The sequence below is a fragment of the Paroedura picta genome, chromosome 3, assembly GCF_049243985.1.
Source record: "Paroedura picta isolate Pp20150507F chromosome 3, Ppicta_v3.0, whole genome shotgun sequence".
Lineage (NCBI taxonomy): Eukaryota > Metazoa > Chordata > Lepidosauria > Squamata > Gekkonidae > Paroedura > Paroedura picta.
Window position 1 is genome coordinate 88,943,486 of NC_135371.1, and position 25,389 is coordinate 88,968,874.

The following is a 25,389-nucleotide window of genomic DNA, read 5'->3' on the forward strand; positions in this document are numbered from 1 at the left end:
GCTAGACTCACCTCTTGTTTGCATGCAGAGCTAATTCCTCAGGGAATCAGGCATGGCTTTGGGTAGTCCCAGGGCTGCCGCAATTCAGTCCCTCGGTTTCCCCACTTTAGAACAGAAAAGTCCCCCCGAGCATCACTTCCAACCTTAACTCCACCTCCCATGGCTTTCTGTTAAAGGTGATTCCAGTGTGTTAATAGAATCATAGAATCATAGAGTTGGAAGGGGCCATACAGGCCATCTAGTCCAACCCCCTGCTCAATGCAGGATCAGCCCAAAGCATCCTAAAGCATCCAAGAAAAGTGTGTATCCAACCTTTGCTTGAAGACTGCCAGTGAGGGGGAGCTCACCACCTTTAATTTTTCTGACCCAGATGCAGAACATTACACTTACCTTTATTAAATTTCATCTTGTTCTCATTTGCCCATTTTTCCATCGTGTTCAGATCTCGTTGAACTCTGTCTCTATCTTCCGGAGTATTTGCCAGTCCTCCCAATTTGGTGTCATTTGCAAAATTGATGAATAGTCCCTCCACCCCTTCATCTAGATCATTAATAAATATGTTAAAAAGTACCGGACTGAGCACCGAGCCCTGAGGTACCCCGCTACTCATCTCCCTCCAGTCTGATGAAACACCATTGACAACAACTCTTTGAGTGCGGTTCTTTAACCAATTCCCTATCCACCTAACTATCTGAAAATCCAGATTGCAGTCTTTCAATTTATCTATCAGAACATCATGGGGAACCTTATCAAAAGCTTTACTAAAATCCAAGTAAACGACATCAACCGAATTTCCACGATCCAGCAAACCTGTTACTTGATCAAAAAAGGAAACCAGATTGGTCTGACAGGACCTGTTGGAGACAAATCCATGGTGACTTCCTTGGATCACCAAATATTCCTCCAGATGTTTGCAGATCGCTCCCTTTAATATCTGCTCCATTATCTTACCCACAACAGAGGTCAGACTCACTGGTCTGTAGTTTCCCGGGTCATCCTTCCTCCCTTTTTTGAAGATTTTTTTTTGAAGATTTTTTGTGATGTGATAAGGTGATGTTACAAGGTGATTCTAGTGCCCCTCGCTCTATGCCCCCCGCATACGCTCTGTGGGTGAGAACCTGTTGGTCATCCCCGGCCCAAAGGAAGCACGCCTACCCTCGACCAGGACCAGGGCCTTTTCGGTCCTGGCCCCTACTTGGTGGAATGAGCTCCCGGGTGATCTGCGGGCCCTGAGGGATTTGTCAGCTTTCCGCAGGGCCTGTAAAACGGAGCTCTTCCACCAGGTCTATGGTTGAGGCTGGGGTCAGCAAATCAAGGACATCGCTCACCCCCCCAGGAGTTGGAGTGTACTCTACTCCCCTATCCTTTCCTCTTCACCTCTTTGATAATTGGGGGAGGGATGGGATTTTTAGCCGTCATGTTAGTAGATTGATGTTTTAATGGGAATTTTAATGGGCTTAGTTGTTGTGACCCGCCTCGAGCCTGTCAGGAGAGGCGGGAAATAAATATAATAATAATAATAATAATAATAATAATAATAATAATAATAATAATAATAATAATAATAATAATAATAATAATAATAATAATAATAATAATAGTGTGACAAAATTCTCCCCTCCCACCCAACCCAGCCCAGCCTGATCCCAAAGCTCATTCATGAAGGCTTGGTACAAATCGATAGTCTTCAGTTAAAATAATATTCACCTCTGCCAGTGAATGTGCATGAGCCTGCCCTCCCATTCACCTACACAAAGCTGCATATCACACCTTAGTTCACAACACAGATGCACGATGCAGAGCCTGGTGCTACACATCTCCTCTGCAGGCTCGAGTCAGTGAATAGGACGGTACACAACTCCTGGGGACAAACAGGGGGAAGAGTGGGGCAAGGGCTTCCCATATGGTAGTGAGAAGAATCAGGGCAACTAGCCCCAGGCCAAAACCCAGGAAACAGCATGACATAATGTTCTCCGTGCAGTAGATGTCCCACTGTGAGCAGGGAAGAGGTGGCATAAAGATAATCGAAATAAGTAAATAATGGAGCTTGGTTTGCAGATGGCAACAGATTATTTAGAGGATATTAAACAATTAAGAACATCTATTATGGAAAGGCTATAGATAATTAAAAAATACCCCAGTCTTCTTCTTTTCCTTCTTCTTATCTTTTAATTTACAAGCCAGTGGTAAGTAAACCAAAAGGATAAGTCAGCAGAAGTTGATCAGCTAAAAGCCTTTTAATCCCCAAACCTCAAACAACTGTATTTGCATCAAATTTCATCTACAAACTGAATGTGTTTGGCAGCCCCAACTTTGGACTTATTTGTCCTGCAGCCCAAACAGCAGCTATAATTTCATTCCTCAGTTTAAAAGAGACCACTCAGACCATGAAAGTTCTAGTCAAGCCATGAATGCATGAAATTCTTTCCCAGCCCTTATTCTTCTAACTATATGCAAATCCTATTAAGTATTTCAAGCGTAAGCAACCCTGTTCCAAAATTCAGCTGTCCAAGTTCTCAATGGAATGGACTGCTTGGAAGTTATAACACCAGATTTTCAGCATCTTCATTGACTGTTTGCAGGCCCAATTCAAAATGCTGATTTTTAACCTTTAAAGTCTCAATGCATCAAAGGCAGCATTTTCCTTCTGCAACATATTTTCTGTGATTCTATTAACCTAAAAAAAAAAAAACAATCCATATATATAGAGAGACAAAATTAAAAAAGGACATAAAAGGTATAATTTGCTGTAAAACCTTATGCTTCAACAGGCTTGCCTTTCATATCTGAGTCTATTTGCTCATCAGAGCTTCCAGACACATGCTCCCCACCATCTGAGGTGCTGTGGGCACAGAACAGAGCCTTTGTACCAGAGTTGCTGCCACCATAACTCTTCCTTTTCATGGTTCTCCTTCTTTGGAAGTTTTTGAGCAAAGGTCATCTGACAGAAATGCTGATTTTATGAACTTGGGCAGATTTTGAGTGGGTGGGCAGGAAGGGATGTGCTAGTGTTTGTCTCTTGTGGCCCTTACTTGCATAATCAGGGAATTGCTAATTGCTGCTGTGGGATGGTAGGTGAATTTCCTTCAGGCCAGGCTGTTTTCTGGAGATGTTTGGTGGAGGGATCACTTGGGCATGAAATTGGGGTCACTGTGGGTGGGCAGGTAGTTGTGAGTTCCTGCATTGTGCAGGGGAGTGGACTAGATTACCCTGGAGGTACCTTCCATGATTCACCTTAAAATAAAAAAGGTTTTCTTTATTTGCAGTTGGAGGGCATTTTATATATTTTCTTATGTTTTATCTGAAAATGTGTTTGTTATCTGAACATGAGGTGCATTCAAGATCTTGGCTTTCAAAAGGCAGGGTATAAATATTTCATAGGAAAACCAACAAGTATGCTACCTCTGGCTGAAGGAAAGAGAACAGACTTACTTGGAACTGGTAAGCCTCTCAAAGTGTGCCAATTGTTGACTGTTTCAGAGACTTGGGAAGACTTCCATAGAAACATGAGACATACAAAGTAAAGCAGCTCATCTCTTCATCAACAGACAGGTTTAGCTGTCTTAGGTTTGGTTGATTGCTTAATTATGTGAGCCACTGAATTTAATTAACTCATCAAAGGTAATTTGGAAAGCTCTCTTGAGGGGGAGAGAGAGCTTATATTGTGACTACCATTTGTATTTGCTAGTTTGGGACCACTTTTCAGGATTTTGTCATTGCATTCACATTTGCTGCAATCTTGTTTGAATATCATTGTGTTTACTCAGTCTGCTGTGAGGCCATTTGCTATGGCATGTGGAAATGATTTGCAAGGATTGAGGGTGCTGAAGGGGCCCCTAGGAACAAGCCGTTGGGTGCTTTCTGTCAGGATGCATCACGTTTGACTGGCTAGGTGGGCCTATGCAGAATGCCAAATTGCTCGGATTATCTTAATTTGTTTTCTAAACTCTTTTCCAATGGACTAATTACCTCTCAAATGATTGTTGCAGGGCTTCCTTTGGACTTCATATCTCAGTGTTTCTCTAGAATATTACAATTTACTGCCCTGAATTGTCTTACATATCCTAGTAACATGAATGCTATCCTTAACAATTAAACTTTCTGACAAAAGGACATTTTTGAGCTTTTGAGATACAGAAGTATATAATCTTGCAGATCAGAACTGAACTGAATGTTTCAGAGGCTCTTGTTTATTGTTCTATGATCTATAACTTTGCAGCTACTTAGAGACCTAAAGGCAGAGGGTGTCACGAGAAATAGCTTTCGTCTAGAAACATGCACATATTAAACCAGCTCCACATTAATACTCTGAAGTATTTGGGTCCTCCCCATATGATTCTGGAATTGTGATATGGATTTTGTTTGGTGTTGTTTAATTATGAAAAATTGGGATCCATTTTTTCCTGTGAGGAGACTTTTTCTGGAGAAGCATGTGCTCCCTTATGGCACTCAAAAAGTTAAAGTGCTAAAAAACAGCATGGTGGCCTTTAGGAAGACCAGTTTTTCAACATACCAGGGCAGAGTCTGCACTTACTTTGTTTATTCCATTGTCAATCCTGTTGAATTCAGATCGCTTTGAACTCGAGTCTTCCTCCCCCCACTCCCCATTGAAACAGGAAAGTCTTCTGCACGTGGATAGGGAGGCTCAGAAGAGGGGGGAAGGCAAATGGAGACTCTTTCTTTGTTTTCTAAAAGGGGGGAGAGGATCCAAGAAGTCTGAGGAGGGAGGAAAAAAATCCTTTCTTTTCTTGAAGGGGGGTGTAAGAGGATCGAAGAAGGCAGAAAATAAAGTCACGACCAACATAAGTTGAGAGAAATTAGGGGCTTCTCCTGTAAGGCAGGCTTATCACATGACCACCTACACTTGATATTAGCCCTAAAATCTAACAACTCCAAAACTTTTTGGAATTCGATTGCTGGTTGGTTTGGCTCTAAGTCTGATTGCCCTTCTTCTAATATCTCACCCCAAATCTGGACTGACCATTATTGTGCTATCTTTAATGTTCCATCCACAGCCCTAACTAAGAACTCAGATACAGTACCATCTAGTATCCCCAACTGGCCTCCGGTGAGTTCCAATGAAATCTTGGAGTTAATTGATGAATTAAAAGTATGTAAATCTCCTGGACCAGATGGCCTTCCTGCTGAGATCCTGAAAAATTTCTCTTCCTGGTGGTCCCTCCCCCTTGCCAACCTGTTTACTCTTATAGAACACTTTGGAATAATTCCAGATTCATGGCTCAATTCAATCATCATCCCAATTTTTAAAAAAGGTAATCCAAGCCTTCCTGAAAATTGTCGCCCAATTAGTCTACTTTCTATAGTGGGCAAACTTTATGCAAAACACCTTGAACGGCAGCTTGGTACATGGATGCATTCTTCGGGAATTATTGGCCCAGAACAAATTGGTTTTTCCAAGGGAAAATCCACTTTAGATCATTGTTTGCTTTTAGCTTCTTTAGCCACAAAATACATGAGTCTCGGAACAAAAAAACTATTCGTTGCATTTATGGATCTGAAAAATGCCTTTGACTCAGTCCCAGGGGAGGCCCTTTGGGAAAAACTGAAGCATCTTAATATTGACCCACGCTTACTGTTTCTACTCAGGAACCTCCATACTGGCACTGCATGTCAAGTTAAATATTCTGCTCAGGGCCATTTAACTGCCAAAGTGCCTGTTATGAAAGGAGTGAAACAAGGTTGTGTTCTTGCCCTACATCTTTTTAATTTGTATTTGTCTGACTTGGTCCAGAATTTTGATCAGATCAATGGGCACCCTCCAAAGGCTGGCTCCCGTGCAATACCCCTGTTATTATATGCAGATGACACAGCCATCCTCTCGTACTCAAGAGTTGGTCTTATAAGATTTCTTAAGTGTTTTTACTCATATTGTCAGCGTAACTCTTTACTGATCAATTTCTCGAAATCTAAAATTCTAGTTTTTTCTAAGAGTTGGACTCCAAGGAAATGGATGTTGGGTAGCAAGACGATTGACCAAGTAAAAAAATTTAGTTATTTAGGCATTACATTCAATTATAACCTTAAAGGGTCTATCCACCGGGACCGGTCTTTGAATTTAGCTAAGTGTTCCTCAGCTCAAATTAAACGTTTTTATTTTTTGGAAGGCAACCAATTTGTCCCAGCGGCCATAAGAATCTTTAATGCTAAAACTTTATCCCAGTTGATTTATGGTATTCCAATTTGGGTAAAGGCTTTCAATAGGAAGATAGAAGGGATTCAGGGAACCTTCTTTCGCCAAATTCTTGGTGCTCCCATGTGTGTACTCTATAGTGTGCTGTGTGCTGAGCTTGGCCAACATTTTTTAGAAACCAAGGCTTGGCTGATAATTTTTAAATTTTGGCTTAAAATACTTTTCAGAGTGGAGTCGCATAGCTTACTCTTTTACTTAAAGATGGACCCACAATGCAGATCATGGTTTCTCAGTATTGAAGCTAAAATTGTAGAACTAGGATTTTCAACAGACTTTTTTCTTATGTTTAATGAGTCTGAAATTTTTAAAGTTTTGAAACAAAGATTAGTGGTGGCCAAACAGTCCAAAACGTTTCCAGCACAACCCTGTGTATATTCTCCTGCTGCTCTGGGGATTCAATTAAATCGAGGGGAAATTGTTAATTATTTTTATAATCTTACTAGTCCAGCCCTTCATAGAGTTTTCATGCTGGCAAGAATGAGTTGTCTTCCCTCAAGCGTCCTTGCAGGAAGATACCAGCATGTCCCAAGGAGGGAAAGATTGTGTCCGTGTTCTGCAAACTGTCCCGATTCAACCTCATATATTATTTTAGATTGTGAACTTCATGTGAGTCTTCGCAGAAAACTTCTGGATCCTCTACTTTGTCCCAGAGGTCTAGTAAATGATGAAGCTACACTCCAGTTTCTGCTTAATGATATTTCTGCAGAGACCACATTGTGTGTAGCTGAATTTTTAATGGCTGTTTATCAAGCTAGAATTAAGATATTTTAATCAGTTGATTTTACTGTATTTTAGTCTATAATATTAGCTTATTTTACTCTGTCATAATTTTACCCTGCTTGGCTGTACTTGCCTCTTATTGTTATGCCAATAAAGGTTTATATATATATGACATGACCACCTGTGGCCAATCATGGGTTCCTGACCATGGAGGAGAGCCCAGGGTGTAAACTGCATGGAGCTTTTATTCCAACCCCAGCTCGATTCAGTCTCTGCCCTCTACACAGAATGCGATTTCCATTTTGATTGGGGGCAATTTAAAATTTCCTTCTGCAGCAAGAAGGATTGATCCGGAGTGACCCAACCTTTATTGTGCGATATCTTAGAGTGCTTTGAATCCTGAATATATTATAAAATCACATTGTTTTGAATCAGGGTTCTCTTCCGTGGTAGAGGACCCATGATTGGCCACAGGTGATCATGTGACGAATTTTCCTTAAAGGAGAAGCCCCTAATTTCTCTCAACTTCTGTCAGTCCTGGATTTTTTCTCCCTTCTCTGCCTTTTTCGATCTTCTCCCCCCCCCTCCAAGAAAAGAAAGAGGCTCCCCACTTGGCTCCTCTCCCCCACTCTTCAAGAAAAGAAAGAAAGAGGCTTGGCTCCCCCCCCCTCTGAACTACCCTAACCACGTGCAGAAGACTTTCCTGTTTCAATGGGGGGGAGGGGTAAGAGGAAGATCTGAGTTCAAAGCGATCTGAATTCAACAGGAATAAACAAAGTAAGTGCAGACTCTGCCCAGATTCAAAACAATGTGATTTTAAAATATATTGAGCATTAAAAGCACTCCAAAATATTGCACAATAAAGGTAGGGTCACTCCAGATCAATCCTTCTTGCTGCAGAAGGAAAATTTAAATCACCCCAAATCCAAACAGAAATCGCATTCTGTGTAGAGGGCAGGGACTGAATCGACCTGGGGTTGGAATAAAAGCTCCGTGCAGTTTACACCCAGCTGAACAGATGGTAGTGTTGGCCTTCTGGGAAAACGTATTCACTTTCCATTTGCATTAGAGGGTGCAAGAGGAACCTCTGAGGCACAAGAGAACATAAAAAAATCCGAAACAAGGCAAAAAAAGAACCTAACAAAACAGCACAAGCTTTCTAAACCCAAAACAGCTCACAATAAAACCAAGGAAAGCTATCATCTAGGGGAAAAAACTAGAAAGAAAACAGAGGCTCTGAGTCCATACAACTACAACCCTCCCCCACCAGAGCTAAAACAAACTACAAGAATAACATGAAATAACATTTTAAAATGAAGGGCAGATCAGCCCTGCCACAGAATGTCTTCCTAGGCAAGCAAGAGTAAGCAACAGAATCCAAGTCAAAGAAAGACCAGAGCAGCCAGAGGCACACCAGCTCTCCAAACCATTTCACCCTGAAATGGAGTCAAACTGAAAACCATGCCTGCTTTTTAGAAGAAAAGTTCATTCTTATCTGCTACTTTTCTCTATCAGGAGGAGTCTCAAAGCAGCTTACAATCGCCTTCCCTTTCCTCTTCCCACAACTTGGTCAGAACAACACTATCAAGGTCACCCAGCTGGCTGCATGTGGAGGAGCAGGGAATCAATCACCAAGCTGGCTCTTAGTGTTTAACTCCTCAAAATGGTGCTGGTTGTCAGAGATTATGTGGACATCAGGTTCTATAGAAGTTTCCTTTATCCTTTGTCTTCCAAGATGGCTAAGAGATGATATGTCATATAGAGGATGGAACACAGTTGTTTTCTGTTGTCCCAGAGGGTCAGAAGAGAACAATGAGATGAAATTAATTCAAAATAATTTTTGGCTAAACATCTAAAAGAAGTTCCTGAAAGTTGGAGCAGTTCCTTAGTGGAATAGGCTTCCTCAGAAGGTGGTGAGGTCTCCTTTGGAAGTTTAGGCAGATAATCAACTGACAGAAATGCTGATTATTAACTTAGTCAGATTTTGAGTAGGTGGGCAGAAACGGTTGTGTCAGTGCTTGGCTATATGGCAAGGTAAACTCTCATTGCGTGTCCAGGTAAATTCTCATTGCTACTTTGGGGTCAGAAGGCAAATTTTCTTCAGGCCAGAATGGCCAGGGATTCTGGGTTTTTGTTTTTGAGGGAGGGACATCATCTGGGCATGGAATTTGGGTCACTGTAGGTGGGCAGGTAGTTGTGATTTTCCTGCATTCTGCACGGGGTTGGACTAGATGACCCAGAGGGACCTTCCACTTCTATGATACTATAATTCTGTTCTATGAATGCATCATGAGGTCACTCAGTATTCTCAAGTCAATATTCTGACTGCAATATTCAGTGCCAACTGTAGCGTTTGGACAGTCTTCAAGGGGAATTCCACATAGAGCACCTTATAGTCATCTTATCCAGATTTCATTTATATGCTACCCTTCCCTATTGCTCAGGGCAGCTCACAAAATTTCAAAACATATACAGATATTAAACAGAGTAAAATATGCCTATCTCACTATAAGAGGACATATGTATGTTTAGATTATGTATTTTGTGCTTTGATTTAAAAAGCGGCAAAGACTTAGCATGGCGGAGGAGTGGGTGACAAGAAGACATGCGCAGGGGAGGTTCTAGAGCAGCAGAAAGGCGGGCGCTGCGTAAGAGCATTGCACTCACCCCGTTGTGCCTGAGCGTGGGCTCAGGGTGCCTTAAAAGGTGCCACCTGGAAGAGCCCTGCCTCTTGCCCCAGGCTCGCCACCTGAGCAGTTTCCCTCCCACCCACCCTGTTTTGTTGGCTGTTAAACTTATGTCTGTATGGCCACTGGTTGATGTCTTTATATTGCATTTTGTCACAGCTGGCAGTTTTGGCAAGGGATGGAGCCTGTTTGGGGGGGAGTTTGGTCTGCACATCGAACTCCTGAGGTTGGGGACCTCCCTAGAAGGTGGCAGGTCTGTGAGCAGGGCCGACCCGGCTGGGGAGGCTTGAGACTCACAGTGCCAGGTACCCTGGGGTGAGACCAAGAAGGAGGTGGACGCTTCTCCTTGGCACCCCAGGGCTTACAGTGCTGGGTGGCCTGGGGTGGTGCCAAAGGAAGTGGGCGCTTCCTCTTGGCACCCAGGTGGATACTTCCCTTTGGTGGGAATCCAGCATCAAGGGGACCCGCATTTCTGGCCCCAGGGTGCCACTGGTTCTTCCTGTGGGTGGGACCCCAGCAGCAAGGAGACCTGTGTTCCCAACAGGGATCTGGATGGGCTCCAGGGTGCTGCTGGGGTCAGGGTTCTTGTGGCCTTCTGACTGCAAGTCAGGCTCACTCTCCCATGCTGTGTCAAAACTCCTGTGGAGTATTAATAAAGCCGTGGCCTTGTTTAAGCCAACGGAAATGTGTGTGTGTCTTCCTTGAGCCCAAAATGCCCTCCTGCAAGTCAATACCATTTTAGGGTTGTTGCTTTGACAACAGAATGCTCCTTTTTTAATAGCTGTATATCTAGCAGTTCAGCAGATGAAGATTGCATCACATGAAGTGGAGCTAGAATAACAGGAAATTTCCTATGGTAAAATTATGTTTGTCGAGTCACAGCAGCCCAGGCAGGGGAGAGAGAAAAAGGTTAGCAAGAATTTGCTACATTGCCAGTATCAATCCTGGTCTTTTCAAACCTGTAAAGAGCAGTATGTAAAATGAAGCCATGTCATGATACAATGCTAAAACAGCCCTTGTTTCTCTCTGTCCTATTAGAATGATTATCGGAAGTTATCTATGCAATGCAAGGACTTTGTGGTGGGTGTGCTGGATCTCTGCAGGGACACAGAAGAAGTAGAGGCAATTCTTAATGGAGATGTGACGGTTCAAGCATGTCTGGAGCACCACCGCCCAAGTCTGAGCAGAATCAAGCTGGCCATTAAATATGAGGTCAAAAAGGTAAGGATTCTTCCTCCCTGTTTTATCCAGTTTTCTTTTTCAAAAGGATGTATAAATTGATGTCTATAGAAATTAGCTAAGCTTCTCCAAAGCTGTTGGATCTGCTTTGCCTTGTGTGGTATGCTTTTCTAGAGTAGGGCCTATTACATCTGCAGTTGGGTAGACACGACACAGATCTTTAAAAAAATCAGTTCTTTATTAATTCCAACTCCAACAAGAAACACTCAACAGCAAACACTAGAACCCTTGGAATTTCTGCACATTTCAGAAGACAAGGAACCTGACTGGCCCTAACTGGAGCCCACAGCTCCACTCTCAGAGTTCCAATTCAGTCAGCAATTGCCTAGATTATGATCCTTCATTTGCATACAGTCTGTGGGAGTTCAATGTCCACATGCACAACAGGACCACAGCTCAGTGGCAGAACTCAAGCTTTGAATTTGAAGGTCTTGGGATTTACCTTCAGTTAGAAAATATCTTCGGTGGCACAGCTAGAAGAAGCTGTTTCCTAAAAACCAGGAGCTTTTGGTAGTCACAGTGAGACAGTAGCAGGCCAGATAGTGAAAAACACCTTCTTGTGTTCTTAGAATCATAGAATCATAGAGTTGGAAGGGGCCATACAGACCATCTAGTCCAACCCCCTGCTCAACGCATGATCAGCCCTAAGCATCCTAAAGCATCCATGAAAAGGGTGTATCCAACCTTTGCTTGAAGACTGCCAGTGAGGGGGAGTTCACTACCTCCTTAGGCAGCCTATTCCACTGCTGAACTACTCTGACTGGGAAATTTTTCCCCCTGATATCTAGCCTATATCGTTGTACTTGAAGTTTAAACACATTACTGCATGTCCTTTCCTCTGCAGCCAACAGAAACAGCATCTTGCCCTCCTCCAAGTGACAACCTTTCAAATACTTAAAGAGGGCTATCATGTCCCCTCTCACCCTCCTTTTCTCCAGGCTGAACATTTCCAAGTCCCTCAACCTATCTTCATAGGGCCTGGTCCCTTGGCCCCAGATCATCCTCGTCGCTCTCCTCTGAACCCTTTTAGATGTGATGCCCCTGTTGATACAGCCCAAAATGGCATTCACCTTTTTTACCGCCGCATCACACTGCCTGCTCATGTTTAGTTTACAATCCAAAAGTACCCCAAGTTCTCGTTCACACACAGTGTTACCTAGAGGCGTATCCCCCATCCAGTAGGTATGCTTTTCATTTTTCTGACCCAGATGCAGAACTTTACACATCTTTATTAAATTGCATCTTGTTCTCATTTGCCCATTTTTCCATTGTGTTCAGATCTCCTTGAACTCTGTCTCTATCTTCCGGAGTATTTGCAAGTCCTCCCAATTTGGTGTCATCTGCAAACTTGATGACTAGTCCCTCCACCCCTCATCTAGATCATCTTAAAACCGCCTGGGCCCCGTGGGCGCCGCAAACTAAATAAAGCACTAAGGCCTTGGGCGGAGGAGTTAGGGCGGGCTCTATCCGGGATAAAAACTCGGAGGAGCGAATCAGGAGCCGCGAAGCAGCTCCTGATTTGCTCCTCTGAGTGTCAATCCTGGACCAAGGAGACAATGGGGAGGCGCGCAAAGCACGCCTCCCCATTGCCTCCTTGGCCGCCATTGCCTTAGCATCGAGATGGCTGCCCTCGACCCTCACCCACTGGTAAGCTTCCCTTGCCGCTCTTCTGCGTTTCGGGAGAGTGGGGAGGGCCGGAGCCGGCCTTCTGTTTGCCCCGGGAACGGCCTCGCCCGGCGAGGCCGCTCCCGGGGCCAACAGAACGCAGCTGGAGCCTTTGGGGAGGGTGGGGGGCTGGACCCGGCATTCTGTCGGCCCCGGGAGCGGTCTTGCCTGGCGAGGCTGCTCCCGGAGCTGACAGAACACCGTTGGAGCCTTTGGGGAGGGTGGGGGGGCAGAGCCGGCCTTCACTTGGCCCCAGGAGCTGCCTCACTGCAGTGAGCCTGCTCCCGGGGCCGAGAGAAGACTGGCTTCTAGTGCCCATTTTCGCCGGGACTGGGCTCTCCCTCGCAGCCGTGAGGGAGAGCCCGGCCCCAGCAGAAGCCTCCTTTCGCCAGCCACCTTTTCTCTCCGGCTTCTGCCGGGGCCGGGCTCTCCCTCACAGCCGCGTGGGAGAGCTCGGCCCCGGCAGAAGCCTCCGTCCCCCACCCCCTTTTCTTTCTGGCGACAAACACACGGGCCACCTGAGGAGCCGCCAGCGCAGAGAAAAGGTAGGCCGCTTCCCCCAAATCCATCCCCGGCCTCGCTGAAGCCTTCTCCGGCCCACAAGGGGGAGGAGGAGAAAGGATTCTGTGGCCCCACTGCGCCCCCCCCTACGCTGAAGCCTTTGGGAGTCGGGGGGAGAGCCCCATCCCATCTAGCGCCCATTTTATTTAAAATTAAAATGGGCTTTAGATCAAGTTAATAAATATGTTAAAAAGTACCGGTCCGAGCACCGAGCCCTGAGGTACCCCGCTACCCACCTCTCTCCAGTCTGATGAAACACCTTGACAACAACTCTTTGAGTGCAGTTCTCTAACCAATTCCATATCCACCTAACTATCTGAAAATCCAGATTGCAGTCCTTCAATTTATCCATCAGAACATCATGGGGAACCTTATCAAAAGCTTTTACTAAAATCCAAGTAAATGACATCAACCAAATTTCCATGATCCAGCAAACCTGTTACTCGGTCAAAAAAGGAAACCAGGTTGGTCTGACAGGACCTGTTGGAGACAAATCCATGCTGACTTCCTTGGATCACCAAATTGTCCTCCAGATGTTTGCAGATCGCTCCCTTTAATATCTGCTCCATTATCTTACCTGCAACAGAGGTCTGTACTTTTCCCGGGTCATCCTTCCTCCCTTTTTTGAAGATCGGAATAACGTTTGTTCTCTTCCAGTCCTCTGGGACATCTCCAGTCCTTAAAGAGGTCCCGAAGATGATGGACAAGGGTTGTGCAAGTTCTCCGGAAAGTTCTTTGAGCACTCTCGAGTGCATTTCATCCAGCCCAGGGGATTTGAACTCATGCAGTGGAGCTAAATGCCTCTCGACAACCTCTTTGTCCATGTCAACCTGCCACCCAGACACTATCTTTTGGCTACGGCCATCTCTAGATGTGCCTAAACGCTTTGACCTGTTGGAAAAAACAGATGTAAAATAGGCGCTGAGCCTTTCTGCTTTGTCTGTATCATCCGTTAGAGTTTGTCCATCCGCACCCAACAGTGGGCCTATTGCCTCCTTTAATTTACGTTTGCTCCTCACGTAACTGAAAAATCTTTTCTTGTTACAGTGGGCTTCCCTGGCCAGTCTTAGCTCACTCTCAGCTTTGGCCTTTCTGATGATTGATCTACAGTGCCTAGTAACCTGTAGGTACTCTTCAGGGAGGTTCCTCAGTAGAGTATAATGCTATGGAGTCCAACCTCCCAAGCATTTTCTCCAGGGGAACTGACCACTTTCACCTGGAAATGAGCTGTAAAACCAGAAGATCCCCAGGTCCCTCCAGGCACTGGTATTCCTAGGCATCAACAACGGATGTCAAGTTGTAATAGTAGGGAAGCATATTGTAGAAGTGCTTCTTAGCACTGTGGTGGACCTAAAAAGGCCAGATAAGAATCAGATGTTCATAGCATGTAGAGTCTCTTTTTATGGAATCACCATTATTGTCTTCTTCACTCCTCACTATGTTTTGGTTGAACCTGGGATCCCCCCCTGTAACTTCCAGCTGAGACTTTCCTATTGTGAATTCAGCTCCCAAGCGCATTAGAGCCTCAGTCAGAGGACTGTGGCATGTGAGGAGAAAGTGTCTCAAGAGGCCCAATCCATATGGTGGTGGCTGTGCAGGGTCACTAGCAGTGCAGTGCTGTGGAATAGAAAGCTCTGCAGCACTGAAATGTTTATTTTCAAAATAAAATAAAAATGAATGCCCCAGTCAACCCCATGACACGGCAAAGTGCTACAAAGCCAACCAGGGCGTTCTTTGCCTCATCTGGGCCACCATAGGGCATGCAGGTCCTTGTCCACATGGGCCTGCAGCCGGACAGGTCCTTTGGCCTCTGCACTGGCTACGGGAATGCAGATTCTCCTGGATTTCCTTAGCCCAGGGCAACTGAGGGCCTGATCTGCCCCACTTCCATATGATCACCTTCTTGGCCTTTTGCACCTGTGTGGTATCAGCCAGACTGAAAACAACCCTGGGAGCAGTATTTGCTCAAATCTGGGCTGCATTTGTACTGATGGGGTAGGCATCAGTTCCCCAGCAGGGAAGTACTTATGTAAACTTTCATGTTTGTAGAGTATGCAACGTATGAGTGCCTCCCCCCCCCCCGGAATCCTTTCTTTCTCGAGGTCAACCATTTTGCTATAGCATTTGACTAGCAGGTGGCGAATGGCCCAGCAATGACACGACTCCAAGTTTGGCAAATAAATTGGCCGCAGCCATTTATTAACAAACACTCAACCCCCAATGGAGGGTTGGCCTTATGCGGGTAAGGGAGCCTGACCCCCCCATCAGCCGTCCGGCTGCATGACGGTACCGCGGCGCTCAGGCTCCACACCTCACTCCCAGCCAGGAGGATGGGACGCCTTTAACCGCAGACTCCGGGAAGTGGCAGCAAGGCACCAAAGGGTGTCCGCCTCCATTGGTGCCCGCTCGCTGCTTGGCCCCAGCCGGGTAGGCCGCGCCCGGGTCCTGCCGGTCTCTTTACTGAGACCCCCACCTCAGGGAGCCCCACGCGCAGGTGGGCCTTCCTGCCAACAGGCTCCCTACCGAGCATAACCGCCACTAAACAGGTAATGCTAAACCTGTTTCCACCAACCCTCAGAAAAAACCTTCCTCAAACCATTCCTCACGGAGGTCAGCCAAAGCTCACAACCTTGCTCTGACAAATGAACCCCATCGGCCCTGTAAAAGGACGGAGAATGAAACAAAATCTCTGGATGGGAAATGACTCCTCCCCCCAAAGTCAACACCGTCTTCCTGGCCGCCTTGTTGGCTTTCTGCTTGGCCCAATTGACCCGGTCGTGACGAACAGCCGCCCGCCACGTCAGCCTGTCCAGCATGTAGGGCCACAACAGCAGGGACTTCGGAAGGCGCTGCTGCAGCACTGACAAATCCGCCGCAATGAGAGCACTGAGGTGTCGACCCGTCATCGCATACAAGTCATTCTCCCCGAGATGAATGACCAAAATATCCGGAGCTCCCGTCCGACGAACTGCAGCAGCCATGACAGGTAGCAGGGAATTCCACTTGAGCCCGCGTCTCGCCCACCAGGCAATGCGACAGGTGTCCTCCAGCCCGAGATCCAGTCCCCAATGGGTCGACGCTGCATAACGGCCAGCCCAGTATGGGATGCTGTGCCCCACTATGGCAACGGATACTTCCAGCGAAACACCTGAAAGAACCACATGTTAGTCATCCTGCACCGGGCGGATGTACGCTTTGTATGCCCGGGAGCGCCACCTCCCCAACTGCTATATGTCCCAGGCGTCCTTCTGTGCCAAGAAGGCCTGCGTGGTGGCCCCAATCCGAAATGAGTGGGTGCCATACCTCGAAGCCCGGTAGCCCCCCGCCTCGAGGCATGTCTGAAGAACGGCAATAAACTGAAACCGAGAGAGGCAGGTCCCATTCAGGTGAAGAAACAGGGGACCGGGGAGCGGAGGGCGAACTTCTAGGTACTGGGACATGCTGCGAAATGGGCAATCGGGAAAGCCATGCGTTGGGGAAAGAAGGATGTGCCACCCTTTGACCCGCCTTCGACCGGCAAAGGAAACACTCCACGCCAGGCTCATCTAAGCAGATGTCTGAGACCTGCAGCCCAGGAAATGTGCCGGGGATTCAAGAATGGGCAACCAGTTCACTGACCCTGAAGGCCCCATGAAACGCCGCACAGAATGCGGCCCGGAACATAATCGCTTCATATTTTGAGCGGCACACAGCTGGGAGGAGGCCCAATAGACGAGCCAAAACTGCCCGCGTGATGGGGCGCCGCTGGTCAGGCTTAGGAGGGGCCTGCCTCCCCCACCCCTTAACGGCTTGCCGTGCCAGGAACGACCTGCCTGGGTCCCAAGACCTGGCGGCCTTGCTGCAAAAGGACAACGCTGAAAGCGTGGCCCTCAACTTGCGGTGCGACAGCCCCCGCTCCCGCAGGAGGGCCAGGTATTGAAGGGAAATCTCCTCATCCATCGGCCAAGCGGAACTTCTCCCCGCCCTCGAGGAAATCGAGGAAGCCGACCGTTGCCTGACGATAAGCCCGTCGTGTTGATGCAGCCAGGGAGGACAGGACACCGTCAAGGATCAGTCAACTCCAAGACGCCAGACCTCCGCCGGGCATGGCTCCGGGTCCCTGGCCACCCCTGGAGCGAGCCGATGAAACCTCTCGACCTGAAATCGGGAGAGAGTGTCAGCAAGCTCGTTAGTGACTCCTGGGACGTGGCGGGCCCGAAAGGTGCAATTGTGCAACAGACAAGCCAGGATGAAACGCCATACGAGGCGCATGACCCGGGCTGAACTGGACGACTGCCGGTTAATGATAAAGACCACAGCCTGATTGTCGCACTGAAACTCCACCTTCCTGTCCGCAAAAACATCCCCCCACAGGAGAACGGCCACCAGGATTGGGAAGTATTCGAGGAAGGTCAGGTCCCGCAGTACCTCAGGAGGCCTCAGGAGGCGTTGAAGTACGCGCTGAAGCCGCTTTACCTGGCGTCGTCGGAGTGAACCTGCAAAGTGTCCTTGGGGGCTAATGGCGACTGCCATATCGCCACCCCATTGAATGCACCCAAAAACTGTGACCATACCCTGAGGTCCTCCTTGACAGAGCTGGTAATCTGGATGTGGTGAAAGGGGCGAGTTAATCCCCTGGTGGCACTAGCCAAATGGAAGCAGAAGGCCCTGCCGGGGGTCACCACCCTGTAGGCAAAGTTGAGGTGACCCAGCAGAACCTGCACTTCATGCAAAGTGGCCTTTTGCTTCCCTAACATCTGTTCGAGAAGCCCCCGCAGGGATGCGAGTTTGTCGCCTGGCAAGCGGGAGGTGCCAGCCACGGTGTCAAGCTCGATGCCCAAAAAAGTGATCCTGGTGGCCGGGCCTTCAGTTTTCTCCTCAGCCAACGGGACACCCAGCTCATCCATGAGCTCCTGGAATTTTGGTAGTCGGAAACTGCAATCCCCGGAGCCCCCCGCACCCGCCAGCAGGAAATCATCCAAAAAATCATCCCAAAAATACGTGAAACGGCCCTCATGACCCATTCGAGGAAAGAGCAGAATGCCTCAAAAGCTGCGCAGGCGACGGTGCAGCCCATTGGCATGGCTTTGTCTACGTACCACTCATCTCAAAAGCGGATACCCAGTAGACAGTAGTCATCGGAGTGGATGGGAAGAAGCCGAAACGCTGACTATACATCACATTTAGTGAGCAATGCGCCGCGGCCGCATCTGCGAACCATGGAGACTGCTGCGTCAAACAATGTGTATTTCACAGCACAAAGCTCATGGGGAATCTGGTCATTCACCGACCCACCTCGCGGATAGGAGAGGTGGTTTATAAGTCGGTATTCACCCGGCGTCTTCTTGGGGACGACCCCCAGAGGGGAAATCCTCAAATTCGGTAGCGGCCGTTCAGGAAACGGGCCGGCTATCCGCCCGGCTGCCCTATCTTTTTCCAGTTTCGCCGCCACGACTTCCGGAAGATCCTGGGCCGAGCGTAGGTTTCTGCTCAAGGATGGCACCCTCGGACCCATGTAAGGGATACGAAAACCCTCGAGGAAACCCTTCGCCAGATAAACCGTGGCCTGCTTGTCGGGGTAACACTGGAGCCAGTCTACCAGGGTGCCCAACTTGATCGGCGTGGGGGCTAACGACCGAAGCCGAGCAGCCGCCTCAGGTGGATTTTTGCGCTGTGGAAGGTGCCGTGGCTCCCGATCCTCCGTCCTTTTTCCCAGAGGATCGGGTGCCTCAAAAGGGCTGCCCAGACGACGGGGGCTGAGTGCAGGACGCCATGGAATGACTCCCCCCACAGGACTCACAGCGGTGTTCAAACCGGCATTTACGCCGTTTACAGCCACCCCTGTTGAAATCCCAGCATACTAGGCCACTGATCTTCTTTGCCCCGGCGGCGTAGCTGGTGCATGGCCTCTCCTGTCTCAGCTGCGTGGGGGAACCCACCTGGACTATCCACGCATCGTGCAACTTTAAGTCCCAACTCGTGGATGCATTGTGAGAAGCAAGCTCACAGAACTCCCTATCATATTCCATGGCTGCTTCCTCACCCCCCCATTCCCACACCTCCAGGATGGTATACAAATAACGGGAAAGGTGCCAACCCCGTTCGGGGTAAGCCCACATATGAGGCCGTGGAATTCCGCGAACCCCTTCAGCCAGTTGACCATGTTCTGCTCGCAGGGCTGTGGCTCGCGCTTCTCCTTATCCTTGTGATCGCCCATGTCAGCGCCCTTATTCCTCCCCCAAACTAGCTCGAACAAGTCCACGAAGTAACCGTCGAGGGCCTTCTCCCACAATTTTGCAGGAAGATGGACCCCCGGCGGGGCCTCCCCGTCCTTGAACCAGCCCGGGGGCTCACGCCACCTCTCGCTAACCCCAGCTTCGTCTACCAAGCGCCTTGTGGTGCGCCTCCGGTTCTTCATCCAGTGAGGGATCCCGGGCACAAAGGCAGCCTCAATCCAATACCACCCATCGTGCACCTTGCTATCCCCTTCCTCCCAGGAAAACGACTCACCAGAATGAGGGCTGTGCTGCGAAGAACGCCGACGCTTGTGCGCCTTTCGTTGTGTCCCCCGTCACCGCTTCCCACTGCGACTGGGAATCTCTCCCCGCCATGTGCCGCCAGGGCTCCTGCCAGGACTCCTGGAAGAAGAACTGCGAGAGCGAAGGGGGCTCCGATGCTCGGATCGCCCTGAGGTGAACAAAGCCAGGGCTTTGGCGTACCCTTCCCAGTATTCAGCCAACTTGCCAGGGGCAGCCCGGCCCGGCGAGGAGGACCGGGATCGACGCAGGGGTGTTATCCGCCGCGAACCAGACTGTGACCCCCCGCGGCGTCTGCAGAGGATCCACCTCCCTCCCCCACCAGACGCACCGGAACCGGACGTGGTGGAATGCGAAGCTCGCCACCCCCGGAGCCTCTCCGGCCTCCGTAGTGGTGAGGGGGAACGGGGCCTGACCCGTCCCCAGACCTTGCAGTCACCCCGGTCCCCGTGTTGCCTCCGGCTGCTCCGTGACCACGAAGGCCTGCCGGATCCGGAAGTTCCCCCCCTCGCGCCTGCCACACAGTGGGGTGTTTGACCTCCCCCGCCCCTCTCTGGAAGACGAAGACGGGGTGGAACGGCCGCCGCGGACAGGCCTGAGGTCCCTCCGGGGCGAAGGGCCCCGGGCGGTGCTCCGCTGCTCCCGCCCCTGGGCGCCGGGCCCTCGTCTTGGGTCACGCTGCCGCGTGCCCGGAATCTCAGAAGCCCACACCCTGCTGGCCTGCAAGGCGCTTGCTCGCTTTCCCGCCCTGTCTCCCCTGCCATGCGCGGCCTCCGATGTTGGCGGGGAGGCCCCATGCGACCCCCTGCCCCCCCTTTCCCCACGGGGCATTTCCGAGGAGGCCGGGGGCTCAGCCGGGCTCCTGACCCTGCGGTGCGTCCCAGAGCCGCATGGCGATCGGCCCCTCTTTCCCGCGGGGCTGCTGCCGCCACCCGTTTCAGCCCTGCCCAAAGAGGACCCTGCGGCTGTGGCCTCCCCATCCCTGCAGGGGCTGGCTCCGTCTGGGCCACCCCCGTCTCCCAGGAACCTCCCCGTGCCCGGGCCCGAGTGGAGGGCCTCCCGATGGGCCTTCTCCGGCCTCCCCGCCCCCGCTGGCTCCAGTCGCACCAGCCACGCCACGCCCTCGGGCCACCAACCGTTGCCGGCAAGGCATCTCTGCACCGCACCTCCCCTTCCCTCGCTTGCTTGTCCGGTAGTGGAAGAGGCAGCACAAGGAGCCGGCAGACGCCTGCAGCGCCGCTCGCTGCTCCCGACGTCGAGGCCTGTCTCCTTGCCGCGGTCGGAACAGCACGCTGTCCCGACTGTGGACGGCGCAAAGAGGGCCTCCGACTGTGCGCTCGGCCTATTTAAGGCCAAACGCCCCGCCCTTCTCAAGCCGCGCAGCCGCGCGATGACGCTGCCAGGGGAGTTGCGCCCTTGCTAGGCGCCCCCGCTGCATCAATGGCGGCCGTGCCGATACCACGGCCGCTATTTACCTAGTTCGAACATGATAGATTTTAGCCACAAAATACCATTTTAGGTCCTGGATGGAAAGGATGACCCCTAGGCATCTGGAAGTGTCCTATCTCTGATTTTAGCCAAGACTGCACGTTATTATTTGTCTTATATTGGGGATCTCTAACATTAGCTGAGGGAAAAGAGTAAATGAAAGTTTCTCAGAAAAAGAAAAATAATAAACCATTAAGGGCAAGGAAATTTCTTTGCTTTAATAGCACATGTTAAGATATTTTGTATTTTGGCATGTGTTTTATGCAACTAGATGTTTTTTTTTTTCTGGGTTCAGATTAATGATTTGTACAATGTACTGTGATGGAAATTGAGCTACTTTAAGAGGGCTGTAGGAGCATTCCAATTTTTGTAGCTAACATCTGTTCTGTCCTTTCCTTCCAACTCCCACCACCTGCTAATTCTGCCTATCAACAGCTGTGGCCAGAGACGCCTCTTCCTGTTATCAAAGCAATTAGTTCAGACAGTAGTACTGCATGACCCTCCATCTGAATTCTCTGAGATCCTGATGTTATCAATGATTTCTATTGCTGGAGAGAGGGGTTGTTATTTTCACCACAGGAAGGAAGAATGGAATGTGGGACACTGGTGGTGCAGCAGGGTGAGATTACAAGTGCTAATGTCAGAGTGTAAGACTTGCAAAATTAGCACAGCGCATATTTCTGCTGAAAGTTTCAACTTTTCTAAAGCTTTGAAGTTTCCTTGGAAGGATACCCCTTTGTATGCATTTTAAAAAATTCAAATTTGCCTATGAAACTTACTTGAGGGTGGGTTTCCTGGTAATTTGCACCTCATGGGAATATGGAGGATTTTTCCTGTGTTTGAATATATGAAAGAAATAGGGATGCCAGCTTCCAGGTAAGAACTGGGGGTGCCCTGGAATTACAACTCATCTCCAGACTACAGAGATCAGTTTCCCTGGAGACAATTGGTGCCCTGCGGCAGGAGTAGCTTAAGGATTTACCGTCCACATAGAAGAAGAGTCAATTTAAAGATTCACAGGGCCCTAGTACAGCACAATTGTGGCGGAAGGAGCCAGATTGGGGGCATATCCCCCCCACACACAGTGGAAAGGGGTGTTTTCCCAAGTGTCCTTAAAGAGGCTACAATAGAGGCTACAGCCTTGATCCATGGGTGGGAAGGCACTGCGTAGGGCCCCTCGAAATGCGGGGCCTATAGCATGTGCTACATATGCTGCATGGATAAGCTGGCCTTGCTCTGGAGTGTGGACTCTTTGTCCTCCTGAGGTTCCCAAATCTCCAGGAGATTCCCAACCAGGATCCAACACCCTTACTCTCCATCCCCTGCTGGTGGCTAGGGGGGACCTGGCAACCTTAAAAAGGAGGGAATGTGTAGTAGAATTTTATATTTATGCATGGGGGGGGGGGAGGGTTAGTTCTGTGCTACCTGAAAGTCTGAAGAGCAAAGTATTGTGTCTAGTTCCTCGCACCAAATGTTTCAGACTGGCACCTTTGGTAGTCCAATCACACATTTTATTTATGCTACGCACTAAAGGAATGAGGTGAGAGACACAGTGGGCAGTGGGTTAAAAACGGGCAAAGGATTTAGGCATAACAGTATTTGACTCGCAGGAGGGCATTTTGGGCTGGCATAAGATGTGACACACCAATGTTGGGATAAACAATGCCACAACTTTTATTACCTCTCCACGGGAGGGTTGGCACAGCATGGGAGAGGGAGCCTGACCTAGCAGTCAGCAGTCTGCACCACAACCCATGGAGTCCAAAGGTGCCCTGGGGATTCGCACCATTCCTAGCTGGGACAGTAGATTCCCTTGCCTACTGAAGTCTGCTCTAAGGGAAGTGATCTATGTGGGGGAGCCAATGGGTGCCCCCCTCATTTGGCTGTTCCCCAGGTCTCCTGGCAAAATGAGCCCCTCGCCTACCAACATTGACATAGGGTGGGTGGGAGGGAAGCTGCTCTGCAGCGTCCTTGAGAAGAGGCTGGGATCTGCATACATGGCACCTTTATAGGCACCACAGTCCCACCTCTCCTTTTTATGCTGCATGCGCTGCAAGCACACAACGCACCAGGGCCACTGGGGCAGTTGTGTCCGCCTCCAGCCAGCCCTCCACATCAGTCTTGGCTGCACATTCTTCTTAGCCTTTGAAACAATAAAGCAAAAAATAGTGCTTTCTGATAAGAGGAGGCAAGACAGAAATCCTTAAAAGTTGTTTTGTTCCACCGTTCACTGAAGCATGTGTATATGTATAACTAGCAGAAAACAAAGAATGCCCTGCACTGTGCATAATTAACTGACACTTTCATAGTATGGAGCAGCCTTTTTCAACCTTTTGATGATGGAGAAGCCCCTAAAATAATTTTTCAAATTTCACAGGGCCCCAGAAGTGACGTCAGCTAGCCACACCTCCCTGCCACATCAGCAGAAGTGTTGTGTCATCTGAAGTGACATCATCACCCATGTTAACAGGCGGGCTCAAGGAGGACTGAGGGGAGAAGAAACAGGAGGTGGTTTAAGCCGGAAGTAGGCATGCAGGCTCTGCCCCCTCCCAGGAACAAAAACCATGAGAGAACTCATTTACCCTTGAGGGAAGCAATAGAAGTGGTTACTTCCATAGCTTGTGGGTGAGTCTATTAAGACAGAAGGGGAAAGACCACAGGCCCCCCCTGGGGCTCCCAAGGACCCCTGGTTGGAAATCACTGAGAGTTGCTCTACATAGTGCTTCTTGTAGTAGAGTAAAATTCTCTGTACAACTCAAGAGTATGATTTCATGTATTTTACCAAAGCAATGATATAGTGGCCATCTTGCCTCCAAAATGCTGATAGGATGACTACTAAAATAATGCAATAATTTGCTTTGCAGAGAGGAGGACTGCATTTGAATGGACAATCTTCTTCATGAAAATGTTGGCAAAGTGGTAACGATTACCGTTACCAGCTCTGGGTTGGGAAATAGTGGGGGACTTTGGGAATGGCATATGGGGCAGGGAGGAACCTCAGTGGAATATAATGCTATGGATTCCACCCTCCAATGCAGCCATTTTCTTCAAGGGAACTGATCTCTTTAGGCTGTAGATGAGCTATAATTCCAGGGGATCCCTGGCTGCCACCTGGGGACCAGCGTCCCTATTAAAGATTGTTAACTGGATAGATCAGCATGTCATTTATAAGCACTTTAACTAGGTCATGGATGCATATTTTATTTTGTCTCCCATTGTCATCCCAAACAACACACAATTTTTCACCAACCAATCTCCATTCGTTTCTAAACAGAACAGCACATATTTATTTAAAATAACCAAAAATTTCATGAAAAAGATTCAAGTCCAGTAGTGCCTTAAAAGACCAATGAGATTTCCAGAGTATAAGCTTCTGAGAGTCAAAGCTTTCTTTGTCAAATGTGAATCTGAATCTACAATCTTGTGAGATAATTTGCTTTTAGTCTAGCACTAAATGTATAAAAACCCGGCCGAGACTTACCTCGGCTGAATGTTGACATGGCGGAGGGCTTGCTGGAATGGAGAGGTGACCACCCAGATTCCCTCTAGTGTGCGTGCTGCCAGAATGCAGTGCACACAGCATAAGGGCTGGGCAGGACCTTTGGTGACTAAGTCACCATGTGTGTGGGTCTCGCCCTCTTCGCAAGGGGTGCCACGGGAGCTGCTTCCCTCCCACCCACCCTATGACGTTGGATACAACATTGTTCAGGGTTTTGAGGTGGATGTTTTATTCAATAATTGTCACAGCTGTGGGTTCGCATGGGATGGAGCCTGTTGGCAGAGAGTCTGGTGTGATCAACTCACTACAAAGTGGCACGTATACAAGCACAACTTACCCAGATGGGAGGCCAGGGGCTCGTTTGCCAGGTGGCCTGGGGCAGTCAAATCAAGTTGTTGCCTGGTGGCATAGGTCGCTTTCCTTAGTGGTGGACTTCAGTAGGCAAGGGGATCTGCTCTCCTGGCTGGGAATGGTGCAGGTCCCCAGGGCGCCTCTGGACTCCATGGGTTGTTGGTGCAATCTGCTGACTGCTAGGTCAGGCTCCCTCTCCCATGCTGTGCCAGCCCTCCCATGGGGAGGTAATAAAGCTGTGGCCTTGTTTATCCCAACATTGGTGTCACAGAATCATAGAATCATAGAGTTGGAAGGGGCCATACAGGCCATCTAGTCCAACCCCCTGCTCAACGCGGGATTAGCCCTAAGCATCCTAAAGCATCCAAGAAAAGTGAGTATCCAACCTTTGCTTGAAGACTTCCAGTGAGGGGGAGCTCACCACCTCCTTAGGCAGCCTATTCCACTGCTGAA

General features: G+C 48.9%; 1 protein-coding gene across 2 annotated transcripts in view; it reads left to right on the forward strand.

Moving 5' to 3' along the window:
- Positions 1-25,389, forward strand: part of TRPC7 (transient receptor potential cation channel subfamily C member 7) — a 201,025-nt gene that overhangs the window by 75,846 nt on the left and 99,790 nt on the right. For both annotated transcript variants that reach the window (XM_077326756.1, XM_077326757.1), the window contains exon 3: positions 10,657-10,839. In XM_077326756.1, coding sequence (XP_077182871.1) covers positions 10,657-10,839 — 183 coding nt within the window. The remainder of the gene's footprint in view (positions 1-10,656; positions 10,840-25,389) is intronic.